The sequence below is a fragment of the Cystoisospora suis genome (genome assembly GCF_002600585.1).
Source record: "Cystoisospora suis strain Wien I chromosome Unknown contig_671, whole genome shotgun sequence".
NCBI lineage: Eukaryota > Apicomplexa > Conoidasida > Eucoccidiorida > Sarcocystidae > Cystoisospora > Cystoisospora suis.
The window spans coordinates 113,588-137,863 of NW_027153472.1; the positions used below are offsets into that span (position 1 = coordinate 113,588).

Below are 24,276 nucleotides of genomic sequence, written 5' to 3' on the forward strand. Positions count from 1 at the left end.
GACTGCTTGTGAGGTTATGGAAAGAGATGACTGAACGGCAGCACTTACGGAGCGGCTGCGCACACCATCGGAAAGAACCGGGCCTTGAAACCACGCAGAGAGTGGCTCGGGCTCTCCAGTTTGCTCAGGCTGGCTCCATAGCCACGTCGAAAAGACGTCCTCTTGATGCCGGGAGTGTGGCACCAACAAGCATTGGGAAAAACCTTGGTGTCATTAAATTTCGGTGCGCCGACACATATAGGCTGTGCCAGAAAGAAAGTGCAAGAGCACGATAAGATGGAAGCCTCCACACTCCAAGGGAGGCCAGATGATTTCTCGACCACAAGCGCCGTTTCCATGCCCAGTATAGCCTTTTCAAAGAGAGCTGTCACAGAGCATCACTTGGTCGTCAGCCACCGATGAGATGAGCTCAGCACCAAACGCGCAGCAACTGTACGAGTGGCAGGCCTGCGAGTTGATGAAGACGGTCCTCTGCAGTGTCAGACGCCCGCGGCGCGACTACTGCCACCGAAGAGAAGGACCCCCGGTCAAGTGAAAGTAGCATGCGAAGCAAAAGGGCCACTTTGGACGTCGTATACATGTCCGCGCGCGCAACGGTGTAGAATGAAGTTGCACAAAGCAGAAGCCGCAGATCCCGACAGTCTCAGCAATCCAAAGTGTGCCACCAGCCATCACTATTGCAAGTTCTCGACCTTCTGTGGGATAGGTTACTTCCGTGGACGGAGGATACTATACTCGGGTACGGGCACCGTTGCTAGAAAACTCGGAGCCACCAAGCCCGGGGCTGGGAGCTTCTTTGCCCTTCGTCTTCTTCCCTTTCTCCGATTGCTTTCTTCTTGCGTCCTGGGACGTATACTCCAACTCGTGTGGACGTAACCCAGTGGTCTCCTTAATGTGATGTCTCGACGCACAGAGTTAGACTAATGCTCTAGTAGAGGCTGTGGTCTGGTTCTACACCCCCGCACCGGTATTTGCTATCCGGAGTACAAGCTTCAAAAAAGTACCAATCGAAGGAGCTTGAACGTAGAGTTCAAGCTCCTTGATCTCCTCAACGGAAGTTCAGCTCTCGCTACAATGCATAGGTTAGCAAGTGACGGGAGAGCAGAAAGTCGACTCCGTCGCCAGCCATGTTGGTGACGTGGGGCGCGGCCTGTCCTCAATAGTTTGTGAACCCACTGAGAGAGACGTCCTTCAAAAACTAGACGGGGCGTTCCTTACCTCCCCGTGCTGGTTTCCTAGCGGCAACAACTCCCGTAAATATGGCCGGTCCGAATTCCTACAGTCGTTTAGGTAGCTCAGTCCGAACATCACTGTACGGTGACACCTGCCAGAAGATCTCAAGTTTACAGCGTGCTCCACGGGTTTTGACCCCACTAAACTCCGATTGTCGTCAGCGACCGTAGGTACACCGGGTCTGGCGCCCTACCCTTTGTTCAGGCACAGTGGCCACTTGCGCTGCCTGCGGTTAAAACATTTCCGCCAGTTCTCGACTGAATCACCCGGCCACCGGGTAAACCAACCCTGCTAGCAATCGACAGCCCATTGGAGTGCCCGACTCGTTCTATCCTGACCCCCCATTTCAAGACACAAGGAACGACGGAGGAGGGACTTGCGAATGCTTCTCTTTCCGAGGAAGAACAAAACGGTGAATGCAATCTTTCACCGCATTGAACTTGTGAAAGTTGCTAGGATCCATCACAAGGCAACGGATTCATTACAAGCCAATGCCCTTCCCGTTGGCTGGCTTGGCTTCACCATCGGCCCGGAATCTCGAGGGCCGCCACCGAACCGGTTGTACTGTGAGACGCCGGGGGTCGCGGGAGGCCGGGTGGGCAATGCAGCCGAAAAGACAATTTACGTTGTGTAAGTGTGTGTTGCCTGTAGAGGCCCTTTATTTCTCTTTCATCTTTGTTTGCCTATCTATCCTTGCAACTGCAGATGTCGTGGAGTGACTGGGGTCTTAGTCGCGTGTATCGAACCAGGCAAGCGACATCCGAAACGGATGACGCAGCCCTCTCGCCTGCCTGTTAGTGTCGAATAATTTCATTTCACGAGTGAAATTTCGTCCTCTTCAGTGCAATTCTCATACGTGCAGAAGACATTATCGTGATGTAGAAGCTGCACGGGATGGGCACCACCGGGTGGTCGCGGAAGGGGTACTTCTGCTTTCCCTATGTGAGTTGTCGGTCTCCGTCAGAGAGCTCGTAATCCCCGTTTCTCCTGTCGAACCTCTAGCCCTAGGTCTCTGCGGTTACGGGAGCCCGGTGCGATCTCGGGTGGCGAAGATGCAGCGTCGTCAAACAGGCGGAGCCAAGTGAAAGGTGCGGCCAGAGTTAGGCTGGCGCATGATAGCAGGCGAGAGGACTACACAGCAAGAGCCTCTTTTCCTCGACAGTCGCACGGCTACACACACTTACTTCAAGTGACCGTGTCGGCCGGTGCGGGTAGCAGGCAAAGCAGAGCTGGGAAATGTCGAGCAAAACGGCGTTCCAGAATTGGGACGAATGCCTATTTCGAAATAGTATGCCAACCAGCTTCCACTTGCGCAATGAGGACCTCCCTTTGCCACCAGGACGGCCCTCCCCGGAAGGGAGGGACAGCATTCAGGGAAGAAGTTGGTGGCTGACGAGAAGCCTGTTAACTGGAGCTTCAGCTTCTGGGTCGGAGACAGCCGCAGCCGACAGCCCGTGTGGAGTTAGATTCCGTCACCACTCCACGCTGAGGGGACCGCTTCAAAAAGGAGACAAACATACGGGGAGTAGGAAAGACCGCCTATATCCATCTGCCCGTTCGAATGGTGCAGTCCGTCTCCGTCGAGTGAGCGTTGCTCCAGCCTTCTCCCCAGGCGAGGGGGAGAGCAACGATGCGTCCTGGTGTGAAGAATTCTCATCATTTGCTCTGAAGACACTCAGAGAATTATCCAAGAGACGCATTTCTATCTACCCCGGCCTGGTGTTGTCTGTACAACTTTCCTTGGAAAGAGACGACTCGCGTCCCGCGGATAACCGGGAATGCCCGCTGCCAAAGTCCTACCTACCAGATGGCGGTCTGCTTACACCGTGTCCCCTCTTGGGTTCTTGCTGCTGCTCTTCGTGTGTCTCCGCTGTGTCCCCTTGCCAAAAACATTCGGAATCTTGCACCGATTCTAAGCTGCCTGTCCGTGCAGAACGGAGCTCGGCAATTTCACGGTCTTGGTCCTGCCCGGTGCGTGAGCTCAGTTCACCTTCCACGTCTGGTACACCCTGGCAGACCTCTTCCTTGCCCTCTCTCTCATTCAGGAGCGCCAGCAGGGCTGCAGGTTCTGGCCGCGTGAGATCCCGGTCCTTTCCGCTGCGCCGTCCCTCCTCGTCTTTGGTCGTCGGACAAGTACAAGCAACAAGCCATTCCCCTGTCTCGCTGACGGAGACAGGCGTGTGGTCGGGTCAGCGGGTCTCGTCCGAAGTGACGTCTGTTGTAGCTCTCGAGGCAGCGGCGGTGAGGAATTTGGCGACTGAAAGAGGGGCTTTGAGAAACTGGACGGAAGGCGGGCCCGGCGCAAAACGGGGACTGCGCCTGGAACCCCGGAAGGAAGAACTTGACAAGGCATACAGGACCGACTCCCAAAAAAGTGCCAGTAGTCAGTACCGCGCGGTGAAACGAGCAGATCGGTTGAATAGCGCAGCGGCCTTCGGGAAAGCACGTGGGAGCCGTGGACTGTTGAAGGACGGCAGACCTGTACCAGTCTACAACATCGTTGTGGTTGCTTGCGAACCCGGAGGTCCCGGTCCGGGGCTGTGTACCCCTGATACTCTGGTATACACGGTTCACACGCCTGTTCCCTTAGCGAAGCGCGTACAGCTCTTGGTTCTGCATGGCGGCCTCAATCCATTCTTCCGAAAGCCGGCTGCAGACCGTCAGACAACGTCTCGAGCGAGACAGATACCGGGTATTAGAGCAGCGCCGCTGGTTGATCCTAAGAGTCTCAGTACTTCCAAAGCTTGCGCTGAACAGACCCAGGCGCCTGGAAGAGAAGTTTCCCGAGACGGCAGCGGACAAAGTTTTTTCTTACATGACGGCTTAGATGAACGAGGTAAATTCAAGATGGCGCAGACGCTCTCAGAAGACAATGGTGCGACCCATGTGCCTAGTGACACTGCTTCCGGTGAATTTGACTCTGACGGGGTCGATCACCGTTTGCCATGTGGTCGCCCTCTCGATGGTGCAAAGAAGTCGAATGCCAGCGATGACACGCGTGACAAAGAAAAGACATTCATGGCTTGGCGGCGCAGTGAGGGCGCGTTCAATTCCATGACAACAGCACAAAGAGGCGACACGGTGTTCGGAGCTTTTTCTAGATTGGCACTGGCAGTACAGCAGCAGATTCAGAATCTTCGCTACTTCCCTTGGCCCTCCCCTTCGAAGACAGGGGGGACCTGGACCGGAGGAGACTCTTCTGAGAACTTTGCATGCTGGAGGTCGGCCTACTGGAGGGACAGCAAGAGCTGGAAACCGAAAAACCCGCACCTGCAACGTTTCTTCTCTTCTGGACCTTTCCGGCTTACCCAGCTACATCGGGGTAGGTTGCTGGGTTACACGATGGGAGAGAGGAAACGCAGCTTTCTCTGTGTAAAAGCTTCTGGGAATCAGGAGACTGCGATAAGTCTGTCGTCCGAGAGATCTTCTGATAAACTGGAGAGGAAGCACGAGGTCGTCATATCCAGTCTTCCCGGTGCTGATACCGCTTTCCTGTCTCCGAAGATCTTCGCTTCACGGACTTGGTCGCTTTCGCCAGGGGAGGAGTGGCTTGCGCAGCAAAATCAAGCAAAAAATAACTTGGTAACGCAAGAACTGTTCTCGCGAGCATCGCCGTATCTAGACCGAGATCGGTTTCTGTTTCCAGGAAAAGTCTTCTGTACCGCTGGTGTCTGTTTTCTAGTAGCGGCTGTCGAAGCGTGCTCCCAGACTCCACAGTCATCACCGAAAAAGCACACAGCAGACAACATCGAAGAGGGGGGGGGGGATTCCAATATTGTTAGGAACCCAAGTGACCCGGTGCATTATAGATCTGATAAAGAACAAGACGCCTGCGCTGACCAGCGGGACTGCCAGGCCGGAGGCCCCCCTGGAGGCGCACCTGAGAGAAGAGCCGACAGTGCAGCAAGAAGCTCACACGCAAAAAGCAAGCTGCGTGACAAGGGCGAGGTAGGCGAAGCGGCGGAGAAGGAATCGAAGCCCGGAGGGTGCAGTCGTGCTGATACGACGGCGTGTGAGACAATACTGAGTGAGGAGGAAGGGATCCTGATAACGTTGAGCAGATTCCCGTCTTTTGTACGACAAAGTGACCTTGGTGCGCTGGCGGCGGGTGCGCGGGAATCAAGCAGTCGAGACCTCGACAGTACGGGTAGTCGACAGGGAACAGCGAAAAGGAGTGAAGCGGGAGACCAGACGGGCAGGACAAGCCCGGACAGAGATACCCATGAAGATGGCGCAGGCGAAAAATCTTACACCTCCGAAAGTTCCAGACAGGAACAAGGCTCTGTACCTGCATCCTTCGCTTTCCTTACTGAGAACACTGTACGCCACTGGCTAACAGTTTGGGCCTAACAGCGTGCAGCTTTAGCTAGCAAGAGGGAGGCCCTTCTCGGGTGCCGAAAGGTCCATGTGTTCATACCACTTAGGCGTGTAGGAGGGCTTAGGCATTGCAGAACTAGTCCGTTCGCACGGCTGTGTTTTTGCTCTAGTGTCGCTGGACAGGGGGCGATAGTGTGTTACTTTTCTGTGTTTGGTTGGAGCCGTGTCCGCGGCATCCTCTCGGAACGGGCACAGCCCGATAGCCGTGTCTGGTGGCCAGTCAACTCCGGCTGTGTATCCGTTGTAGCTGGATTGGTATGAGCACGTGATACGACAACAGTACGATTGAAAGTAGGCACTCCTGCCGGTTTTCTGTTGTGACAGCAGTTCGTTCCATATCGTCTGCCCTCCAGGCTTAGACCGCGGGTTGCTCACTTTGTTCGTTCTCGAAGGAAGCGCGTCCCCGTTATTTCGGGGTTGTTTCATCACGTGGATCCCATGAGAAGAACCAACACCGATCTAATCAGAAGGGTGCGCCTGGCTGTCGAGGGAGGTAAGAGGCAGGCCGCAGTGTTTATTCAAGGGCGCGTCCTCTTTTCTGTGTGTGTCTTAGACCAACCTTGGTTCACTATACAGGTGCGGATCTGTCACTCTTGCGTTTTCAGGACATATACCTGGACGTCGACCCCTTTGGCGAGTACCGGCGCGTACATATTGTTCCTTTCCGCGATACACTCCCGTCTTTCGACCGCGGAAGTCTCCAGCTGTGGAAGGAATATCTGCTTCCTTTCCTTTCGTCCGTCCCGGGGCGGCTGAGACTTTTCCGCGAAGGGGACGTTTTCAAAGCCCACAATCTAAGTTTCAAAATCTGCTTCACTGACCCGCCTTCCCCCCCGGGGGGTGCGGCCCGGATTGGGCCTCACACGGCTATTTTCTGCGGCGAAAATGGTAGGGGATGTGGCCTTTTTTTCGAAGGGGCACACTTGCCCACTACCGCGGTCCTCCCACGGTCCTCATAGTTCGGAGAGTAGGATACCGGCTAGGCACGTTCATGACGCTCATCTCACTCGCCCTGACCTGGGTTTCGGGCACACGTAGTTGCGTTTCACTTCAGGAGCATAGGGTTCAATGCCAGAGTGTTCGTAAGCGGCCCTCAGGAGCCCCTTCCCCCTACTGCGGCTCTCCGCGGCAGCAGGGTCAAGGAGACTCTGTTGACAGCAGGTGGTACCACGTATGCTGACGAGCCTTGACGCGCGTGGAATGGTGTTCTGAATATCACCGTACAGCTACCGATTCTACACACTCGCGGTATTGAGGATTTGTCCACATAAAAAGTCTGCGACGTCCACCCTTTATTAGAGCGATCCCCGCTTTGCCATTCTTGGTCACGCAGTTAAGAGAGTCTGTTAGAGTCGTAGAAGGCAGCTTTTTCTCCTGGAGGACTCAGGCGAGAAGAGGCTAGTCGTGACAGGAGAGTACAGTGTAAGTCCCACGAGGTCACTTTGAGTGTCCGAGTGCTCTGAACTATACAGTAACTGTCAGAAACATGTGAGCAACCGGGCTGGGATATGTGGAAGTGCTTTGCCTCTTTACGACTTTGCCGTTACAGAATCTATCGGAGTCACGATGATTGACCTGATCGGCCTAGAGCTGCCTGAGGAACGTGAGCGTCTCCGGCAGGCGCCTGCCAGGGACCAGAGCCGGGTGTTCTGTGAGATCTTCCCACGTCTTTCGCTTGAAGCCCAACAGCGCCTCGTTCCTCCTTTGCCATCGTTCGACGAGGCGGGCTTCAGTGCCGCTGCACTCCACTACATTCAGAAGCAGTTCGTGCGGGCCCCCTCAGAACAGCGGACCTGGCTTGCCCGGCAGCGATCCGGCTGTCTGCGTTCAACAGCCCGCCAGTGCGTCTCACCCCCTGAGAACAAGTCACGTGACACACCCAGGCACGACGTATCCGGCGAAGAGAAGAAAGGGAACTCGCTTCAGCGGAGCAGAGTTTTCTTCGTGCCAAAGGAGAAAGGAGCCGGAGAAGAACCCGTGCCGGGAGCCACGGCAGACGCTTGGGGGACACCGCACGGAGACGTGCGCGCCCCCGAGGAGCGTGGTGGGACCACGGACGAACCGGTTGCCGATTTGGAGAACTGGCTCTTTCCCTTGCGTTTTCCCTCGGCAACGGTCAGCCGGTGGGGGCAGACTTCGGGCTCCTTTCACGGCTGTGAAAAGCGAAGGGAGAAGGGAAGACAGGAAGAACAGACACATCCATCCCGTCACCACTGTCGTTCACCCCTGACCAGTCGGGCCCCTCCAACTTCCTCCTTTCTTTCTGAGTGTTCCTCCTCCAGGCGGTCCCGCAGCGACGACTGCCCGCGAGGCGCGACACAGGATTTAGTGCGGCCGGCGGCAGATTGCTCTGGACGTCCTAATCGCACTTCGGGACTAACAACCCCACGTCAGAGCGCGCATGTGTCAAAGGCCGATCTTACAAAACGACAGGGTGCTAGCTCGCCGCATTTCCGAGCTCCGGGGATACGAACTCAGGAAGCGTCGAGGGGTCTTACTCGCAGTGACGGTGCTCCAGCTTCCAAGGTGCACGAGTCGCAAGAAATTCCGGACTGGAGAAGGTCGAGGGACGCTGACAGACGAATTCATCTTGTTTCCAGAATGCAGCAATGGCAGCCGGCAAATCCCCAGCAGTCATACACCGCAGGCACCCAGAGCAACGCTGTACGGGTCGTGCGGCAGAGAGCATCCACAGAGGGTTGTGGTCTGCAGCGTTACTTCTGGGAGGCAAAGACCCCCAGTGTTACCTCTCAGGTTCAGACTCGAAGCACACTTGCTGGCGTCCAAGTCCTTGGAATGGTAAGCGGGAGAAAGCGCGTGGATTCCTTGGAGAAACCCGTAGCCGCCCAGCCAGCCGGGCGCTACGTTGGAAGTGAAGCACTGCCGTCTCTCCGACCCCAGCCGCCGAAATCTGCGCGTCCTTATTCAGTCGGTGGACACAACGAAGTAGCCGGCGGATCCTTCGACCGTTCGGCGCGGGCTGGGTATGATTGTGAACCAGACCAGGACATGAGCAAACAGTCACACGGGAGGTCCGATTGCGAAGAACCCCCTATTCGGAGTTCTAGCTGGGACGCCCCCAGCAACGGAGGTGCAAAACGCTCCACAGCTCGACAGGTCTTCGCGCTGGAAAAAACTGTTTCAGTTGAAGGCAGTAGGTTAAGATCTCTTATCGGATCTCTGTCCGGATCTCGAGGGGGAGCCGGTAGTGCTGGTGGCGGGACAGGCAACAACCGCCCTTTTTCAGATTTCCTAGCAACTCACCGGAAGACACCGAAGTCGGACGGGAATTACCTGATCGAACGCAGTGCGAAGGGGACCTTGATGAAGGGACACTCACAAAGAAAACCTAGGGGAACGGCGGGCGCTTCTGTCAGTGAAGCGGCAGGTAAGCTGGCGTACGGTTGCAGTCTCCAAGAGAGGGAATCAAGAGAAGATTGTCGCCGGGAGCATCAGAAGAGCTTCTCGAGAATGGCTTCCCAAGAGGAAAGTGGTGAAATGCGCCCCCTTCAGGATACGCATGCTGTCGGTGACACAAAAGGCTGTTTCTTATTCCAGGAGGATGAGCCAAAACGGGAGCACGAGGAGGCGCAGGACCGCGGTATTGATGATGAAAAGGGAAGACTTCAGTGTATGGTATGTATGGAATCGATAGAGGAAGGCCAGCAATGTCTCTGGTTACCGTGCGGCCATACCTTCCACTGGGAAAGGTGCATGCGATCTGGTTGCCTACGGTTGGGGCGCGTCTGCCCTTTGTGCCGACAGGACATTGCGACTCTCTTACAGCTTCCTGATGAAGCGGAGATGCTCCGCCAGTTCCAGCGAGACGGGAACCGAGAGGTGATACGCGACGCCGGAGACTTGTCGAGAAAGGATGAGCCGACTTCTGAACTTGTGGGAGACGCTGCTGGGTACACTGCCGTCAAACAGGCCAGGGAGCGGTGGTACTTGCGCAGTGAGAGAGCATCCAGTCAAAGAGACCTCGAAACAACATGTGAAAACAGCAGCAGTGCAAGTGGATCACAACCGAGCAGCGAGTCTGATGGAGAGCGTGAAGAGGATGCGAGGTCGAACGTGCAAGCCGGACTGCGCTTCCCGGGGGACTCCTCAGAGGAGCTGACCAGCGGAGGAAGAAGTCTCGGCGAAGGAGCATCAGAGGAGCCCAGGTCAACCGTTGAGCTCTGGCAACAGAAAAAGGGTTCAGGCGGCGTCTTCTCGCCTCGCCTGCGTGCTTTTCTTTAAAGAACCGCTCTCCTTCCAACGAAGGCGTTGTATGTGCAGGCAGGCGATGTTTACTGGGGACGTGTCTAGTCACCTTTCGTTGACGAAGGCCTGCTAGAGACAGAGTCTGATGGCAAGTAGCGAGAAACGACCACGCAACGATAGGTGGCCTGAGGCTTACAATCTACACCTGTAAATGGCGGGGCCAAGGGCCAGCCAGGACCCGGCGAAGAAGTGTAAACCTCAGGACCTGTTCTTGCCGTAACGCGTCTTTTGCTGGTCGCGAGGGAACACTAGGGGGCTTGATTTCATCAAGCATTGTGAGAGCACCGCCGTGACGAGCGCTGTTTCCCAAGTCATTTATCCCTCGTTCCACAGCGTACGAAACTCAGACGTCCTCCTTTTGAAAAAAGAAAGAAGCTTGATCTCGAAAAACACACATTTCTCACTGTGGCATGTGCGCTACTGGTCCGAGTACTCACAGAGGCTGTCAAGTGTGAAGCAGCCGGGCTGACTTGATACCCCTCGTCACCACCCGTAACCATGCACGCATAGGCAGTCTGCTGTGTCGGCTCCTATCATGCATTGTCTTCGATGGCATCATTGTGTGGAACTCTGTGGACGGATGAATCAGCGCAGACGCCTTCTGCAAAGGTGTAAAGCGGTTTTCCCGCCGCAGTCGTGAGGCGCCTACGTTCGAAAATGGCGCCACTGTGTATGTCTATTTCTTCTCTGAGGACTGTGCGTTTGTGTTGCTCAGACCGGTGACCGCGTTTTTTGTTGGGAGGCGGCCTCCAGTTCCCGAATCCTAAGACTTAATAGAAGGTGCTGCTGTCCTGTGTATTCTGTGCCTTCTAGTCCGTGATGTCCGTTTCCGCAAACTGTCCTTTTCAGTCCAGATGAAATTACGTCATTGTGCCGCTGTTTACTCACTCCGCTTGACAGAAGAAAACTCACAGCTTTCCGAACTCAGTGCCCTACTGCCGTCCACTGCGAAAAGGAACAAGGCGAGCTTTACTCTTCCGTGCCCTGGCGTGTTCCCCGCCAAACATGGCAGCCACAGAGGGGGCTCCATAAGAACCACTCCTAGAGGGCAAGTCGGCTGGTTCACTGTAAAAAACGAGAACAGCATCACTGCCCTGAGTAGCGCTAAGGGTGGTGGTCACAGATCGATTCCCGTACCGACTTATCACTATGCAGCACAGTGCGGTTATCCCTCTACGCTGTCTGTAGTCTGTAAAAGGACAGTCGCTTCCCGGTGTTCAGTAGCTCGCTTGCGAATGCGACTCCAGGTTGTCTGGGTTGTCTACAGGCGGAAACAACAGGAACTTTCCCTGTCACTGTAAATCCGTCACTCTCCGTAAGTGATTTTGCGACCCGTGTAATGCACGCACACCCGGCTGCAATGCTACGTGTTTTTGTCAAGAATCTAGGGGAGCCTCACGGAAGAACAATTCACCTACGGCCCCCCCCGTCTTGCTTGTGGAGAGCGGTCACCATTTCTATGGTTCGGCGGCGCTTTTCCATCATGCCTTAGACAACTATCAATGCCCACATCTGGAAGCTCTTGCAACTTTTCAGGGTTTTCTTGTGCATCAGAAAGCCGCTATGGTGTTTTCCTTGATCCATAGTAAGAGTAGCACAGGAGGAACCTTGAGGACTCCTGGGCGCGCTGTGTCAGCTGCGCCAGGCGGACACTCTCGAGCGATCTTCACAAGCCTTTCTTCACCGCCCCAGGAATGGCACGAGTCCACTCACGCTTCAGCACCTCGGGAATAAGTAAAGAGACAAGTCGCACTGCGCGGGGGCACGAAGCAAGACAGGGTGGGTGTACAAGCAGCGCATTGTCGCTCTCGGGAGAAGAGCTGCCAAACAACTCACAAAGCGTTTTTCTGTCGAAAACATGGAACTGACTACATAGAGTGCATGGAATACGACGCATACGGACATAATGAATGAATAGGATCACGGTCGCCCACACTCTGAGATTGAGAACCGGGTGCGAGCAAGTCCAAAGCGGTAAAAAACTATGGAAGGACACCACGAGATTCACACGTCTGCTACTGCAAGTGGACAGGACTTCCGGGGTTTGCTTACACGCATATGCCACTTCTCAAACATGTCAGTATTCGTGTGCACGTGGCAACTGGCAGTGTGAAGTCGCCGCCTCGAACGTCTTGGCACCCCAATTCGCGGTTGGGATAGCGATCACTCCTCCACAGCCCACCGCAACACCCGCGTTAGTACTTGCCCTCGCTGAGAGCGGGTCCAGCTTAAGTGGCCATCGGATCACTCGGTGTCCTCGCTGGCCAACAAACACGGGTCTTTGTTCTTTTCTCTTATGAACACTAAATTCTCCCTAAAGCGGAGGAGGTACTGGCGTCACCCCTACGCTACGTAATTACCAGTCTTTTCAAGGTGGTGAACTACCACCAACAGAACACGTTTCCCCGCCAGGAAGATTCTTTGGAGAGAACATCAGGGGCCTTTCTCGCTGAACTAGCCAGTAGGGACTACTACAGCTGTCGCACGTAAGGACGACCCGACCAGCCAGAATTTTCCTTGTCGCCGGATGAATGGGAGCTTGATAAAGGTAAAGCACCAGTCCCTGGTGCCCAGACCCGTAGTCTACTCACACCCGGTGAGATCGACGCCGGCCTCGCCCCAGGACTTGCGGCGAGTTCGACTGCAGAAGGGTGACGCAGTCCTCCCGCCTGGATGCGGTCTCCCCTCCACGCAGGAGACCCTCAGGCCAGTTTGAGAAAAGCTCGCACGAAGGAGAACGATGCATACTTCTGCCATGCCAACAAGACAGGAAGTCCTACAAAAAGAATCCACGGGAGTGATTCGATGTCCACTGCGCCGCAGTTGGAATTTTCAGACCACGAAATTCCGAAACACCAGGACATGAAATATACTGACACACATCTGAATACAGCCCCTTACCAGCGTTCTCCCACAACACTACCTGATGAGGTGTTTACATGCCCTACAAGACGGACCTCGCTACTGCTACTAGTGTTGCCATGACGCTTCTGGAGGTTTGCACGCCGAATCGAGCAGAGCTCCACAAGCGCCGAAATGACTGCCAGACTTGCTGTGAGAATGGCAGAACTGCTTTTGAAAGACGCTGAGTGGTCCCTTCCTCTCTTTTCCCTAGGAGTTACCGGCCCTTCTTCAGCTGCAGCAGTTGCGCGTGCTCCTCGCCTCTTCCTTTTTAGCCTGTACATCGGCCATTCCCCAGATCAGAACCTCACCCGTGTCATCTGACGTCCCCACCAAAACAGAGAACAAGACAGGGGCTTTCTCAATTTCCTCGAATCACTTCTGCTTGAGCCGCAAAAGCCATCAGAAATACAGCGACCGCATCACGGGCGTCTTTTTCATTAGAGCCCGTCCACAAGACACTCCAGAATACTTAGCACCTTCAGCAGCAAGAGTGCTATGCTTTCAGTGTTGCTCGTATCCATGTAAATTACCTGTTCCTCAGCCTTCACCTGCCGTGCTACACGTGGAACACATGGAAAAATGGCCCTCTGCTAACCGCTAAGCATCAAGGCCGGCGGCTCTTCCCTTGTACCGCCCAAGACTTGCATGTGATGAGAATTCGCATACAAACCTTGTTCCGCGCTACTGAGTTATCATCAGTACTGTCCCCCCGCCGGCCTACAATCACTCCCTGCGGTCACGGGTTTCAACGCATGAGTGACGGACCCGCTGTCTGGCTTGTCAGCACTCGTGGGTCCACTGAAACCAAAGCCTGCAGGTCCTGTTCACTTCAAGACACCTGGAAACGAACATGAACGTGGAATCAGCATAGAGGCGACGGCTACCATGAAGTCAAGTCTGCCAGTCACTCTCGTTTTCCGTGACTTGAATAATGAACGCTCACCACCTCACGGTAAGCAAGTTCAGCTTTCCCCTGCATATACGGCGTCGCAACAAACTGGCCAGAAGACCGACAGAGACACGCCGTCTCAGTGCGGTGTGAGAGAGGGGTCACCTCGACACATGAGAAACGCTGACACGGTGTCAAGTGAACCCCTCCTTCTCGAGGTGTATAGTAGGGGCGGCCATCAGTCTTTCTAAGCAGCACAACCCTCAAACTCAAGGCTGTCGTGTCTACCTTGAAAGCTCACTTCGTCGGGGGATTAGTGTTGCCTTGTCGCCCCTTTTGACACACCACGTGGTGAAAGAGTAACAGTCGCCTAGCACGACTACCTTCGCATTTGAGTAATGAAGCACTTCTTCGGGAAAAAGGGGACACGTCAGCTCGTGTACGCTACTTATCAAGCTGCACCCTTTTCCAGGGTTGTTTCGGAAAGAAAAATCTCAACTCTCATATCGTCGATAAAGCAGCGCCCGAGCCCGTGCTAAGGGCGAAGCTGTCTCCGCCACTTTCCGCTGCCTGCCGCGCATCATGCGCATGAACTCATCAAAATCAATGCAACCGTCATTGTTTGAGTCACCCTGCAGAATACAGCAGGATCAGGCACATCGGATACGCCTCTAACTTCATAGAAGCCATCTAGGTCAGATTATGTACCAAAAACGAGTTCTGCGGCCCCAGTTACTTTGGGATGTACTGCATATACCGGGACGCAGCAAGAGGAGCCTGGCTGCGTGCGAGGGTAGCCTATGGTGTCCACTTAGAAAATCTCTTGCCTACAAACAGTTTCACGGAAAATGAGGCTCGAAGAGAGAGGCTAGGCCTAGGGACAGACTGTCAGTACAGTTGCCCGCTGGAGCTGGGACCTGTCGACACAGACGACTGGTCCTCAGCTACGATACCACCAGCTCTTCATCAGAGAACCTCATCTGCGAGACTGCTACGTCACCTAGCACCTGGTTTCACGCGTGTCCATATAGACCCTTTTGCCTACAGCCTGAGGCCTCTCATACCTCCTTGAGCATTTCCGCGACGGCCTCTTTGCTGAACGCCTCCTGGACGCATCGTGTCTCCAAGACCTTCTGTAGCTCTTCCCTGAAACAAACGGAGAAGGCACCAGCGAAACATCTAAGGTACCAGAAGAATGAGTGATGACGCCGGCTACCACTTATACCACGCGAGAATACTGTACACGTGATGCACACCACTCTTTTCTCTTTCTTCAGTGGCTTGCTGCGTACCAGTCCCCCGGAGAGAAGCACACTCGTACTCACAATCCCCTTAACGCCGTGGTCTGAAGAGTGACGACGCACACGACAACACCGCTCAGACGCCTACACACCAATCTGCCAGGCGCGATCAGAAGGCGAGAAACGTTTGTGCTTCTTACAAGGTGATTTTCCCATCTCCGTCAAGGTCGAACACCTTGAAGGCCGCTTGGCAGGCTGACTCCTGCTCGTAGATCTTGTGGTCAATGGAAGCCGCGATGAACTCTGTGTAATCTATTGTGCCGTTCCCGTCTGTATCCATTTCTTTCAAGATGTCGTTGATTTCCTCCCCTGTCACGCAGCATTGTTTCAATCCCTGCTGAAGTTCCGCCACAGTCAATACTCCATCGGCGTTGGTGTCTAGTGCAGCGAACGCATCGTGAAGCATTCCGATGTCCGCGTCACTGAGCTGATACGCCACACATGTTATAGCGAGCTTCTTCAGCTTATGTAGGCGCTGGAAGGTTTTGAATCTTTCAATCAAATCGCCGCCAAGTCGCGCAGGAATGGGGCGCTCCGGCCCTCCGGTGCCTGCTGTGTAGCACTGGATCCAAGGGTGTCGTAGAGCTTCTGCTGCGGTGATGCGTTTCGCCGGGACGTAAGTGAGACAACGCTTCACCAAGTCTTTAGCGTGGTCCGAGACCCGTCGCCAGTGCCGAGGATCGAATGTGAACTCCCCTACTTGCACCTTCTTCAGGATTTCCTGGTTGTCTTTCCCGTCTGTAAACCGTGACAAGGGTGTCTCCATACATACCAGTGATCACTTTGTCAACCGCACTGCCACGGGGATTCAACACTTCGGCCGGACACCACGCACGCAGTAAAGTAAGCGAAGAGGAGAGAGTAGCGGGGCCTTCCTTTCAAAGATGTCTCCGTTTACTGCAATTGCCGCCGGTCGGAAAAACACAAGTGGATTTCTTCACTGCCGGTCAGTAGTAACTCGGTGCATGCCCCCACCGTCCAGTCCCCCAGCTGCTCCTCGCAGGGGCATCAGTAGAGTAGTATACATATCCTACACCCGGCGACGTTGTTGCTGTTGATCGGATTTGCACGCATGTTGTCGGACAAAAATAATGTTTCTACATCGCCATGTGACACAAACAACTTGAGACACCTCCCGAAAGCACATAGTTTCCTTCTTCACCGCTGCCACAATAATAATGCAGACTAGGAAGAATGCCTGTCCCGTACCACGTCCAGCCGGTAGCGTTCAGGCTCACACTGTACATCGATAAAGAATACACCCGCCCATTCGCGAAGACGGTGATGATGACTTACGGAAGGGTGGGTAGCCGCAGAGCAAGATGTACAGAATGACACCAGCACTCCACATGTCACACTCGCTGCCGTACTTGCCGAAGAGAACTTCAGGCGCGACGTAGTAGGGCGTACCAACAACACTGCTGAACTTGTGGCTCTTCCCGCATTTCGCCGCGAAACCCCAATCTGCATGATGACAAAAGCGACACAGTTGTCCAAGTGTGTTCTTTTTCCCGCTTGGTGGATTTCCCTTGGAATTTGGGGGAAACACACACAGCTGAAGTCCTGTTTACTTCGAGAATGTTTAAATTTTTGGTGACCTCATGGACACGGAGTGGTGCTGCACATAGTGACGACCCTTAACAACAAATGGCCATACTGTCCAGGTGCAGCACCCCAGCTGTGGCAGTAACAAAGCGGTTCGACAACCTGATCCCGTCCTTTCTGAGTCCTTGCATGAAAAAGCCGTAGAGATTTGGCTTTTTCACTTAGCCCAGAACACAGACTAGCAACAAGCGGTTGGGTCCCTCATCCCGACGTCCAAGAGGAGATACCTCAAAGCCCCTGTGCTTGGAGATTGCTAGGATACAGTCTCCTTCAGCTGCGCCTAACTGCGCCAGTCTTCTTTTAACACATCCGGTCCAATCACACATCGGACAACCAGATTCTACTCGTGAGTTATGGTAGCCTGCCGTCCTCGGAGTTGGGATTGTCGGCTGAAGGCTGACATCAGCCACGCTACCCGCACAGCACAGCCATCAGCTGCTGGCGGGCAGCCTGGTGAATTTCATCGAGGAGCCCTGAAATGGGGCCGCGCGCGGCGTCGCGATCGGCCATCATGTCGAGGCTGCGGCGTGGTGAAAAGAGGGTCTCAATCACAGGGATCCTCGAGAAAAGGTCAAGCCACACAAAAACTACGGTGAAAACAGTCACAAAGAACAGCAGAAAAGCAGAACAACGACCGTGCTGATCAGGCACCGGATAATTCGTGTTGCGACAAGAGAGTTCCCGGGTCACGGCACCAAGTGAAGTGGCCTCCTCCTTACCAATGACTTTAAGTGCGGACAGAGGGGAGCTGTCAGCATACAAAAGGTTCTCTGGCTTTAAATCTCTGTGAATGACATTCTGTGAGTGGCAGTACGAGGCAGCAGAGAAAACTTGTTTCATAAGGGAAGCAGCATATCGCTCGGAGAAATGCCCCGACTTGATGATTCGCTCAAACAGTTCGCCGCCCGTGCAAAGCTCCATAACCAGGTAAAGATTCTTCATATCCTCATAGACTTCCAGTAGCTTGATAATGTTCGGATGATCTAGTCGTTTCCTACAGACATATAGAAAGCAGCATACGCACACGAGATTCACTACCACAATCGGGGCGAGAAGATCGGCAGACAGCGCGCAATAAATATTCCCGCATTACCACACAGCGGCGACGAGCTCTTGCAAAGCTCCTGGAAAATCCAGTAGCTACATCTCCCCCACGTTCATCGCTTATCGGAAAAGAAGCTAACCCGACACACGGCAACACGATGACATTCACTCTCGCTCCTTCCAGAGATGATCATCTTTCTTAGCAACGTACATGATGAGAATCTCTCGCTTCAGTCGTGTAACATTCTCGATCCGGGGCTTGTAGACAACCTTGATGGCGCGCATTATACCCGTCTTGATGTCTTTTGCCTTCACCACAGATCCGTAGGAACCTTTCCCCAAGCTCGTCCCGTTCACCGTGTCGTAGATATCGCTGATTTGCTGGCCGCCTGCGTTCAATTCACACCAAAGCTATTCGACATACTACCAACTCGCCTACGGACGAGCGTAGCGCGGTTACGTATTGAGTCAGTGAACCCAGACACCGGCCAAATTGGTGACGGTCAGGGAATGGCCCTCATAAACACAGGGGCCAACTCTTTAATCAATCCACTATCTTGAGTGCGGAGGACACAAATCCGGTCGTATACCGCTTATGCGTCCTCTCTGGGTGTCTCCGCTCGGAGACAAGCCGGCCAGTAGCAAGACGCTAGCCCCTTGTACTACTTAAGAACTAGCTGGAGTCACTAATCTTGCCCACGCTGCGGAACATGGGTCTCCGAGAAGAGAGGCGACGCGAGAAAAACACTGTAGTTCAGGGAGATTTGCGCTCTAAGCGCGCTAATCACATCCGTGCTAATTTCCTTAGATTCCGTGCCCGCATAGAAACCTCTAGTCGTCCTCGGGACGCGCCAGGCTGGTTGTCCAGTAGAGCGGGGCTACTTGCTCCGCAGCGATGTCCGGAAGCAGGGAAACTCAAGCCCCAGAGTCTTCACTTACCTCGGACTCGAGACGATACACCCCGGGGAAATACTTGACTGGGATACTTCAGGCATGGCGAAGGAGCGGTGACTCTAGCAAGCATCGACGCTTAGAGTCAGTGGGACTGCGACTCACTCTACTTGCAGTCCGCGTGAAGAGCATCGATGTCAGTGTATGAACGCCCACGCTTAGATTCATCCACGCATACGGGAAACTTGTTGCAGTACATAAAGATCGATTCATAGACGCATGCAGCATACCAAACATCTCGGCGTGAGAACACGACTTTCGGAACAACGACGGCAAGACTTACCTTCGAGGAGAACCTCGTGAACGATTTTGGATCTGTCGAAGACGGGACGGTCAGGAGGGGAAACTGCAAAGCCTTCTCCAGACGGGCTGCTTGACGCACACGAGGCGTCCCCACATGGGCAGCTATTGCAGTGGGCTTCTACTTCCCAGCGAGATGCCTCGGAAGCGTTCATGAAGCTTTCACTTCGGATGATCAGCCCACGGACAGGTTCCCTCCGATCATGCTGCGACTTATCCTGAGACGCAATTCAAGAAACTGAGATGCACTATATACAGAGGCCAGACTCGAGTCGTTCTGCGCCTATGAGATGGAAATTAAGCTTCTCTACTTTTCCCAAAACTCCAGACGTTGAAGGCCACGAACCCTAGTGACAGTTGTCCTAGTATGTGATAGTCAGTCTTTTCAGAGCTGACGAAGCACATAAACGCTGATGTGGTTGTCCACACGACTATTGAACATGGAACTGTTACAACCCCGGTGAGGAGGCGGTGCGTCTCCCACGGGGGTGCAGCAATGCAGTTGTGACTGGGGTGTCCATGTACTACGGTGACACGGGCGACGGCGTCTGTAGTGTGGCACTGATGGGTGACGCCGCAGCGGACGACGTCCTTGCCTTCCTAAAGCAAACTAGCCCCCCTGCACATTCGCTGTAACTCTTTTGCGTTGTCGTATGCTTGACACAGTCACGGTAGATTGCCATTGCTGTGATACGGACAACGTAGCCGGGGGTTGTCGGTGATCTCAAGTACACGCTCCGGACCTCCTTCCACTCTCCGGCATCCCCGTCTGCGTAGGCAAAGCTCCTGACTGGCCATGTTCTCCTACTTGCACGCTGCTCTCGAATGTACGGCTTCGGAGACTTATGAAGGGAAACCACTACAACAAGCATCCACTCATACTTGGTCAGAGAGAGTAGTTACACTCAGACAGGATTCAAGAAGAGAAGTGTGCGGAATGTCCGAGATCCACAGTGTACGCGTGGAGCAGACGAGAGGTTCAAAGGACTTTCATGGCCATTACGCGGATGAGCAACGGAGAACACATGTACTTCTTTTTGGGAGTTCTCGATACTATGTGAACGAGCAAAGTTATGATACGGCCCCAGAATAAAAGACGCCAAAAGGAAGCATAGAGTATTTAACCCCTTGAGGTCTTCACCTTTCCGTCGTTTGCACACTTCGTGCATAGAGAGAAGAACTGGGGCTTGCCGGCAGAGTCGTGGGAATCAGTTGGCTGGCGCGCGTCATTGCGTGGTGAAGTACCCGCGGCCGCATCGCCACATGCGGCCTTTTCCCTGTTACGCGAATGTGCGGTGGGAGAATTGGGTCCGGACGCCTCGGAGTTTGTGGTTCCTTTTCCGTCCGTGCACGTGCTGGCCGAGATAGATTCATGCATGTCTCCGGCCGCTGGAGGGACCGTAGCGTCGGTGGTCGGAGTTGGCATCTTCAGGGTTATTGCTGCGTCTGCCGAACCAGGTGTCCACTGGGATATACTTCGTCTGGCACATACAAAGTATGGCGGTTGAGGAGGAATCAAAACTACTGATTAGTAGCAGATATCCGTTTGTGTATGAAGCGTGGCGGGGCTGATTGTGCAATTGAGTGCCATTCCGTTTGAACAGTCCTCTAGCATCCTGCGTATGCCGGCGAAATATCGTGGTTGAGGGAAATTCCGAAGCAGAAGAAGGCTACCAAGTGGCGCGCATGCGCCAGTTCACCGTCCGCCCCGGATGAGAATCTCAACTCCCTCTCCTAGTGTTGTGGGTACTGCCCTCAGAGCATTCGCGAAGGTGTACTTGCACCTGTTACAGGCAGTTCTTCTCCGTGCCGGAGCAAATTCACCTTCAAAAATAGCACATGAAAAACACGCCCGCCGTAGCGTTAGAGACTCACATGCGTGTACGTGGTGCAGCGAACTGCTCAGCGGCGCCAAGGATCCATACCGCGCAAGAAATACACGCCAGCGGAAACCGCAAGGAAATGCACTCCGCCAGGTATTTGTTTCCGACAGCCCGGACAAGGAAGGCACTGGCGAGCCGTAGAACAGGAAAAACAAGACAACCAATTGTTTCAACTTACCCAGACACCGGATACAGACAGGAGCAATGCGCCTCCGGTGCCGGCGGCTTGACTTCTACACCACGGCCGACAGAGGCCACCATAGCCAGTATGAGGCACCCCAGCGTGGCTCGTTGCCGCTAGCATCCGAAAATGCTCTAGGACGGAGCCTTGTATTTATAAAAAATGGGACAAACTTGGGAACTTATCACAAATTCAGGAGCGCCGCCGTCCGGGTTTGGAACAGTATCAGCAGCTGGCTTCCGCGATCTTTCTTGGGCCCCGTCCATGCGGAAGAAGCGCGGGGCGGCCGACGCGCAGCCAACCCCTGCGCTAGCGTGGCCGAGGGGGCGTCCGTCAACTCTGCAACGAAGCAGTTGCAACCGCTTGCGCGAACAGTAGGTTAATGGGAGCCTCGCTGTTTTCGTAGGCAGATTATAAGCCATCTTTCACACCTCCGTATTATCTACCCGAAGGCCCAAGCATTGATCGGGCTGGCCCAGTCGGACTTCCCAGTGTCCCGCTCCAACGCAGAGCGACGGGACCGGGAGGTTCACACTACGTGTTCGGCACACAGTCGTTCAGGATCAGCTTGCACACAGTGGACTGCTTGCGGCACCTCAGTGAACGGCGGCGCACGAGGATTCTCCTGGAGACGCAACACAGGAGACGTCAGTTTCCTGTTCACGATCCGTGTCGCACATAAGGGAATCGTCCGAATCACGGCCAGCATGCGGCAGCAGGCCGGTGTTGCAACAGTGTGCTTTCTGCGGTATTCCCTTCCGAGTTCCTTTACCATTCGGTCGAGTCTTGCTTCCCACCTTGGCTTTCTGTATTACAGGACTAGCTCACTCGCCCAAGAACAGAACGCCAGAACACATGACTCCAACACTCTTGTCAAGATACAGTCTCTCGGTGGCTAAGGAAACGGAACGGATGCTGCCTTGGAGGAGTTGCCTAGCTTCCGGATCTCCAACCCTGGTGCCCGTCCCTTCACTGAGTGCTTGGCTTGGTGTGCTCGCTCTCCCAGCACAAGAGGACTTGGGGCACATGTGTACTGGAGGCCCAGGGCTCGGTCCTGTTTTGTCTTTGCTCACTACGAAAGGCTGGCGCTCTAGAAATGAGCCCACGAAGCAGCTCTTTCCCCAGTGGCCGGCAGATCCGCCTGCATGCGTTCTGTACGGCTTACCATACCGTCTTCTTGAAGACGGCCCGACAAAGCATTCTGTAGCTGGGACCGGCCGGAGTTTCTGTCGAGACGATCGTCGCAAACCTCATTAAGGGCCACGAACAAGAGATTAGTGAACACCCGATGGAGCGTATACGCTGGACAGTGGCGCGCAAAACCAGATACAGAGGTGTCCATTTCCCAGCGGTCCGGCCACCGCAGTCACGCGTGGCGGCCACGGCCCGCTGGGTGACGCAAGACTACCTTGGGACGACGTTCTCAGCAAAATCACCCAGATCGTTTCACCCTGCCCCAAGAACACTGCCCCGGCGATCCCATCCTGCGACGCAGGACCGCGTCTTCTTGTTCTCTGCTCGTGCGGGCTGCAGTCAGTGCCCGTCTGGGCGTGAGTTCTAGGAGAGTGCTGCAGCGGTGTGCCCCATTGACCTTGCTATGCGCTGCTATGTCGAACGGCAGGGCCGCCGTACTTACCTGTGCCATAGCCGTGTACAGAACTGCTCTCCGCAAAGCTAAGAAGGGAACTCAGTTCGCAGCAAGAGAAACAAACGGAACCGACTGGGGTAAGGCGAAGACCACGCCACCGCGTCAGCATCGACTGGCTAGCTTGGGCTCACATGCACCCGCCACCTAGCCAGTGGCTGTCGAGTGTGGCAGTCAAAAAGCGACGGTGGCGTTTCCTACTTTCTCCTTGTGTGCGAGGCGGGGAAAGACCCTTTTTTCGTGCTATGAAAGTGACTTCAGCGTCAGAATTGGTTCGTTTTCCCAGCTTGGCATTTCTCCGCAGTCAGTCAGCATCCGGCCAGTCTCCAGGTTCTGTCCAGGGAGGAAGGTGGTGTTCCAGCGTTTAGTCTGTGCCAGCCGTGTGACTCCTACAATCCCTTGTGGACCGTCCCGCACGTATTTCGAGCGGTGTTCTGCTTCGAGGTTTTTTTCCTTTCTCAAGATTCCAGGAGGCTGCCTGAACGGCAGACGTGGGTACATCACCACACGTAGAGGGCGGAAGGACCGCAGTCCGGGCTCCTCGGAACCCCGCGTTAGTAATCAATCGGAGTGCTGCCTGTTTCTTTGGGGGGGTCCGAGCTATACCCATTGCCCCCGTATGGACAGGAGTTCAGCCTTGTCTGGGGAGACGTGTTTTCTCCGACAGGGATGCTTTCCTTGGGGGGCGTCCTGTTTTTATTCGTCGGACGTCGTGCCAGCAGGTCCATAGGGAGGAGACAAGCAGTGCGTTGCACAGACCGCCCGCGGTAGGCTGACCGACTTCAACGGGTCCGAAGACCCGTGCTGGTACGCAGGTTGGCCTTTCGACATCGTGGTATTTTGTAAACAGTCTCAGTCCTTCAAAGGCAGAGGACTGAGGCTTCTGTCCGCAACACGACGGCGGCCGCACACTTTGCAGAGGCACACAACCATGGCGGGGAGGCAGGTGGTCACGTTGTGGCGTACTTGCCGGCGAAATCCCATATTCACCTTCATAACTATGCTCAGCTTGATGATAACTCTCAAGATGTTTTTTCTTCTCTGCCCACATTATGATCCTGTTATTAACCCGGTCGTATGGGAAGTTCCACGGCGGTCGATGTACACTGAGGCAAGCGTGCCTGACAACTTTCGAGCCAAAACCTTGCGCGGGCGCAGGCACAGTCATTCCTAGCTAAGCGCCGAGCTGGATGTGCAGGTGAAGAGTCCCTTGGAGAGGGCTAGAGAGTATCCTGCCGTTCTTCGTGTGCGGGTGTTGGAAATCTAACTGTGATAGTAACTGCGACCTCTCTGGAAAACTAGCAGGACTTCGCGGTAGCTTAGTGCTCTGCGGCGCTGTCAGGCGATCCGCGCACTCCGAAGAGTATGACAGTACGTTTGGGCGGCCTGGTGTCAAGGGAAATTCCCTGAGGTGTTCATCAGGGGGGTGCAGTTTACAGAGCCCATGGCATCAGCCGAGGAAGCGAGTCCGGAAAGGACTGTCGTGAGACACTGGGAGTTATGCCTTCGTTGATTCTTGCCCCCATGACGTTACCGTTGTATCAGTGACCGATAGGTACGGACTTTCCGAGGTGTCGAGTGTCGTTTCGAGCCATCCGCCGGTACTGTGTAGTGCCTGTTCCGACCGTGGCGTACTTGTGTGGTTGAACAAGTCAATAAAAGCTTTTCAAACTGACTAAGCTGTTGGAATGCCGTCC

General features: G+C 54.6%; 3 protein-coding genes across 3 annotated transcripts; 2 read left to right on the forward strand and 1 right to left on the reverse strand.

Annotated features, from left to right (window-relative positions):
* The first annotated feature begins 1,597 nt into the window (after nucleotides 1-1,597).
* Nucleotides 1,598-10,791, forward strand: CSUI_001667 (zinc c3hc4 type (ring finger) domain-containing protein). The gene is made up of 3 exons (XM_068061872.1): nucleotides 1,598-5,553; nucleotides 6,216-6,498; nucleotides 7,160-10,791. Exons 1-3 carry the CDS (start codon nucleotides 2,470-2,472, stop codon nucleotides 9,850-9,852), a joined length of 6,060 nt encoding a protein of 2,019 aa, XP_067926158.1. The 5' UTR covers nucleotides 1,598-2,469; the 3' UTR covers nucleotides 9,853-10,791.
* An 861-nt stretch (nucleotides 10,792-11,652) lies between these two features.
* Nucleotides 11,653-21,141, reverse strand: CSUI_001668 (calcium-dependent protein kinase cdpk5). Its single transcript, XM_068061873.1, has 8 exons — nucleotides 20,012-21,141; nucleotides 18,854-19,088; nucleotides 17,831-18,008; nucleotides 17,295-17,569; nucleotides 16,267-16,434; nucleotides 15,111-15,708; nucleotides 14,734-14,815; nucleotides 11,653-14,301 (listed from the first exon to the last, which is right to left on the reverse strand). Exons 1-8 carry the CDS (start codon nucleotides 20,294-20,296, stop codon nucleotides 14,164-14,166), a joined length of 1,959 nt encoding a protein of 652 aa, XP_067926159.1. The 5' UTR covers nucleotides 20,297-21,141; the 3' UTR covers nucleotides 11,653-14,163.
* Nucleotides 21,142-22,797: 1,656 nt separating this feature from the next.
* Nucleotides 22,798-24,275, forward strand: CSUI_001669 (uncharacterized protein; the record flags this gene model as incomplete). The annotated part of the gene is made up of 1 exon (XM_068061874.1): nucleotides 22,798-24,275. A coding segment is annotated over one exon (510 nt), but the record flags the coding sequence as incomplete, so codon positions are not given.
* Nucleotide 24,276: the final 1 nt, after the last annotated feature.

Excerpts from the sequence above, each read along its gene's own strand:
- CSUI_001667 (XM_068061872.1), top strand. The coding sequence starts at position 2,470 with ATGTCGAGCAAAACGGCGTTCCAGAATTGGGACGAATGCCTATTTCGA. Across the intron at positions 5,554-6,215 it reads CTTTCCTTACTGAGAACACT|GACATATACCTGGACGTCGA; the intron begins GTACGCCACTGG and ends TTGCGTTTTCAG. Across the intron at positions 6,499-7,159 it reads TATTTTCTGCGGCGAAAATG|AATCTATCGGAGTCACGATG; the intron begins GTAGGGGATGTG and ends TTGCCGTTACAG.
- CSUI_001668 (XM_068061873.1), bottom strand. The coding sequence starts at position 20,296 with ATGCCAACTCCGACCACCGACGCTACGGTCCCTCCAGCGGCCGGAGAC. Across the intron at positions 18,009-18,853 it reads TCACGAGGTTCTCCTCGAAG|GCGGCCAGCAAATCAGCGAT; the intron begins GTAAGTCTTGCC and ends AATTGAACGCAG. Across the intron at positions 16,435-17,294 it reads GTCCGCACTTAAAGTCATTG|ATTGGGGTTTCGCGGCGAAA; the intron begins GTAAGGAGGAGG and ends GTCATCATGCAG.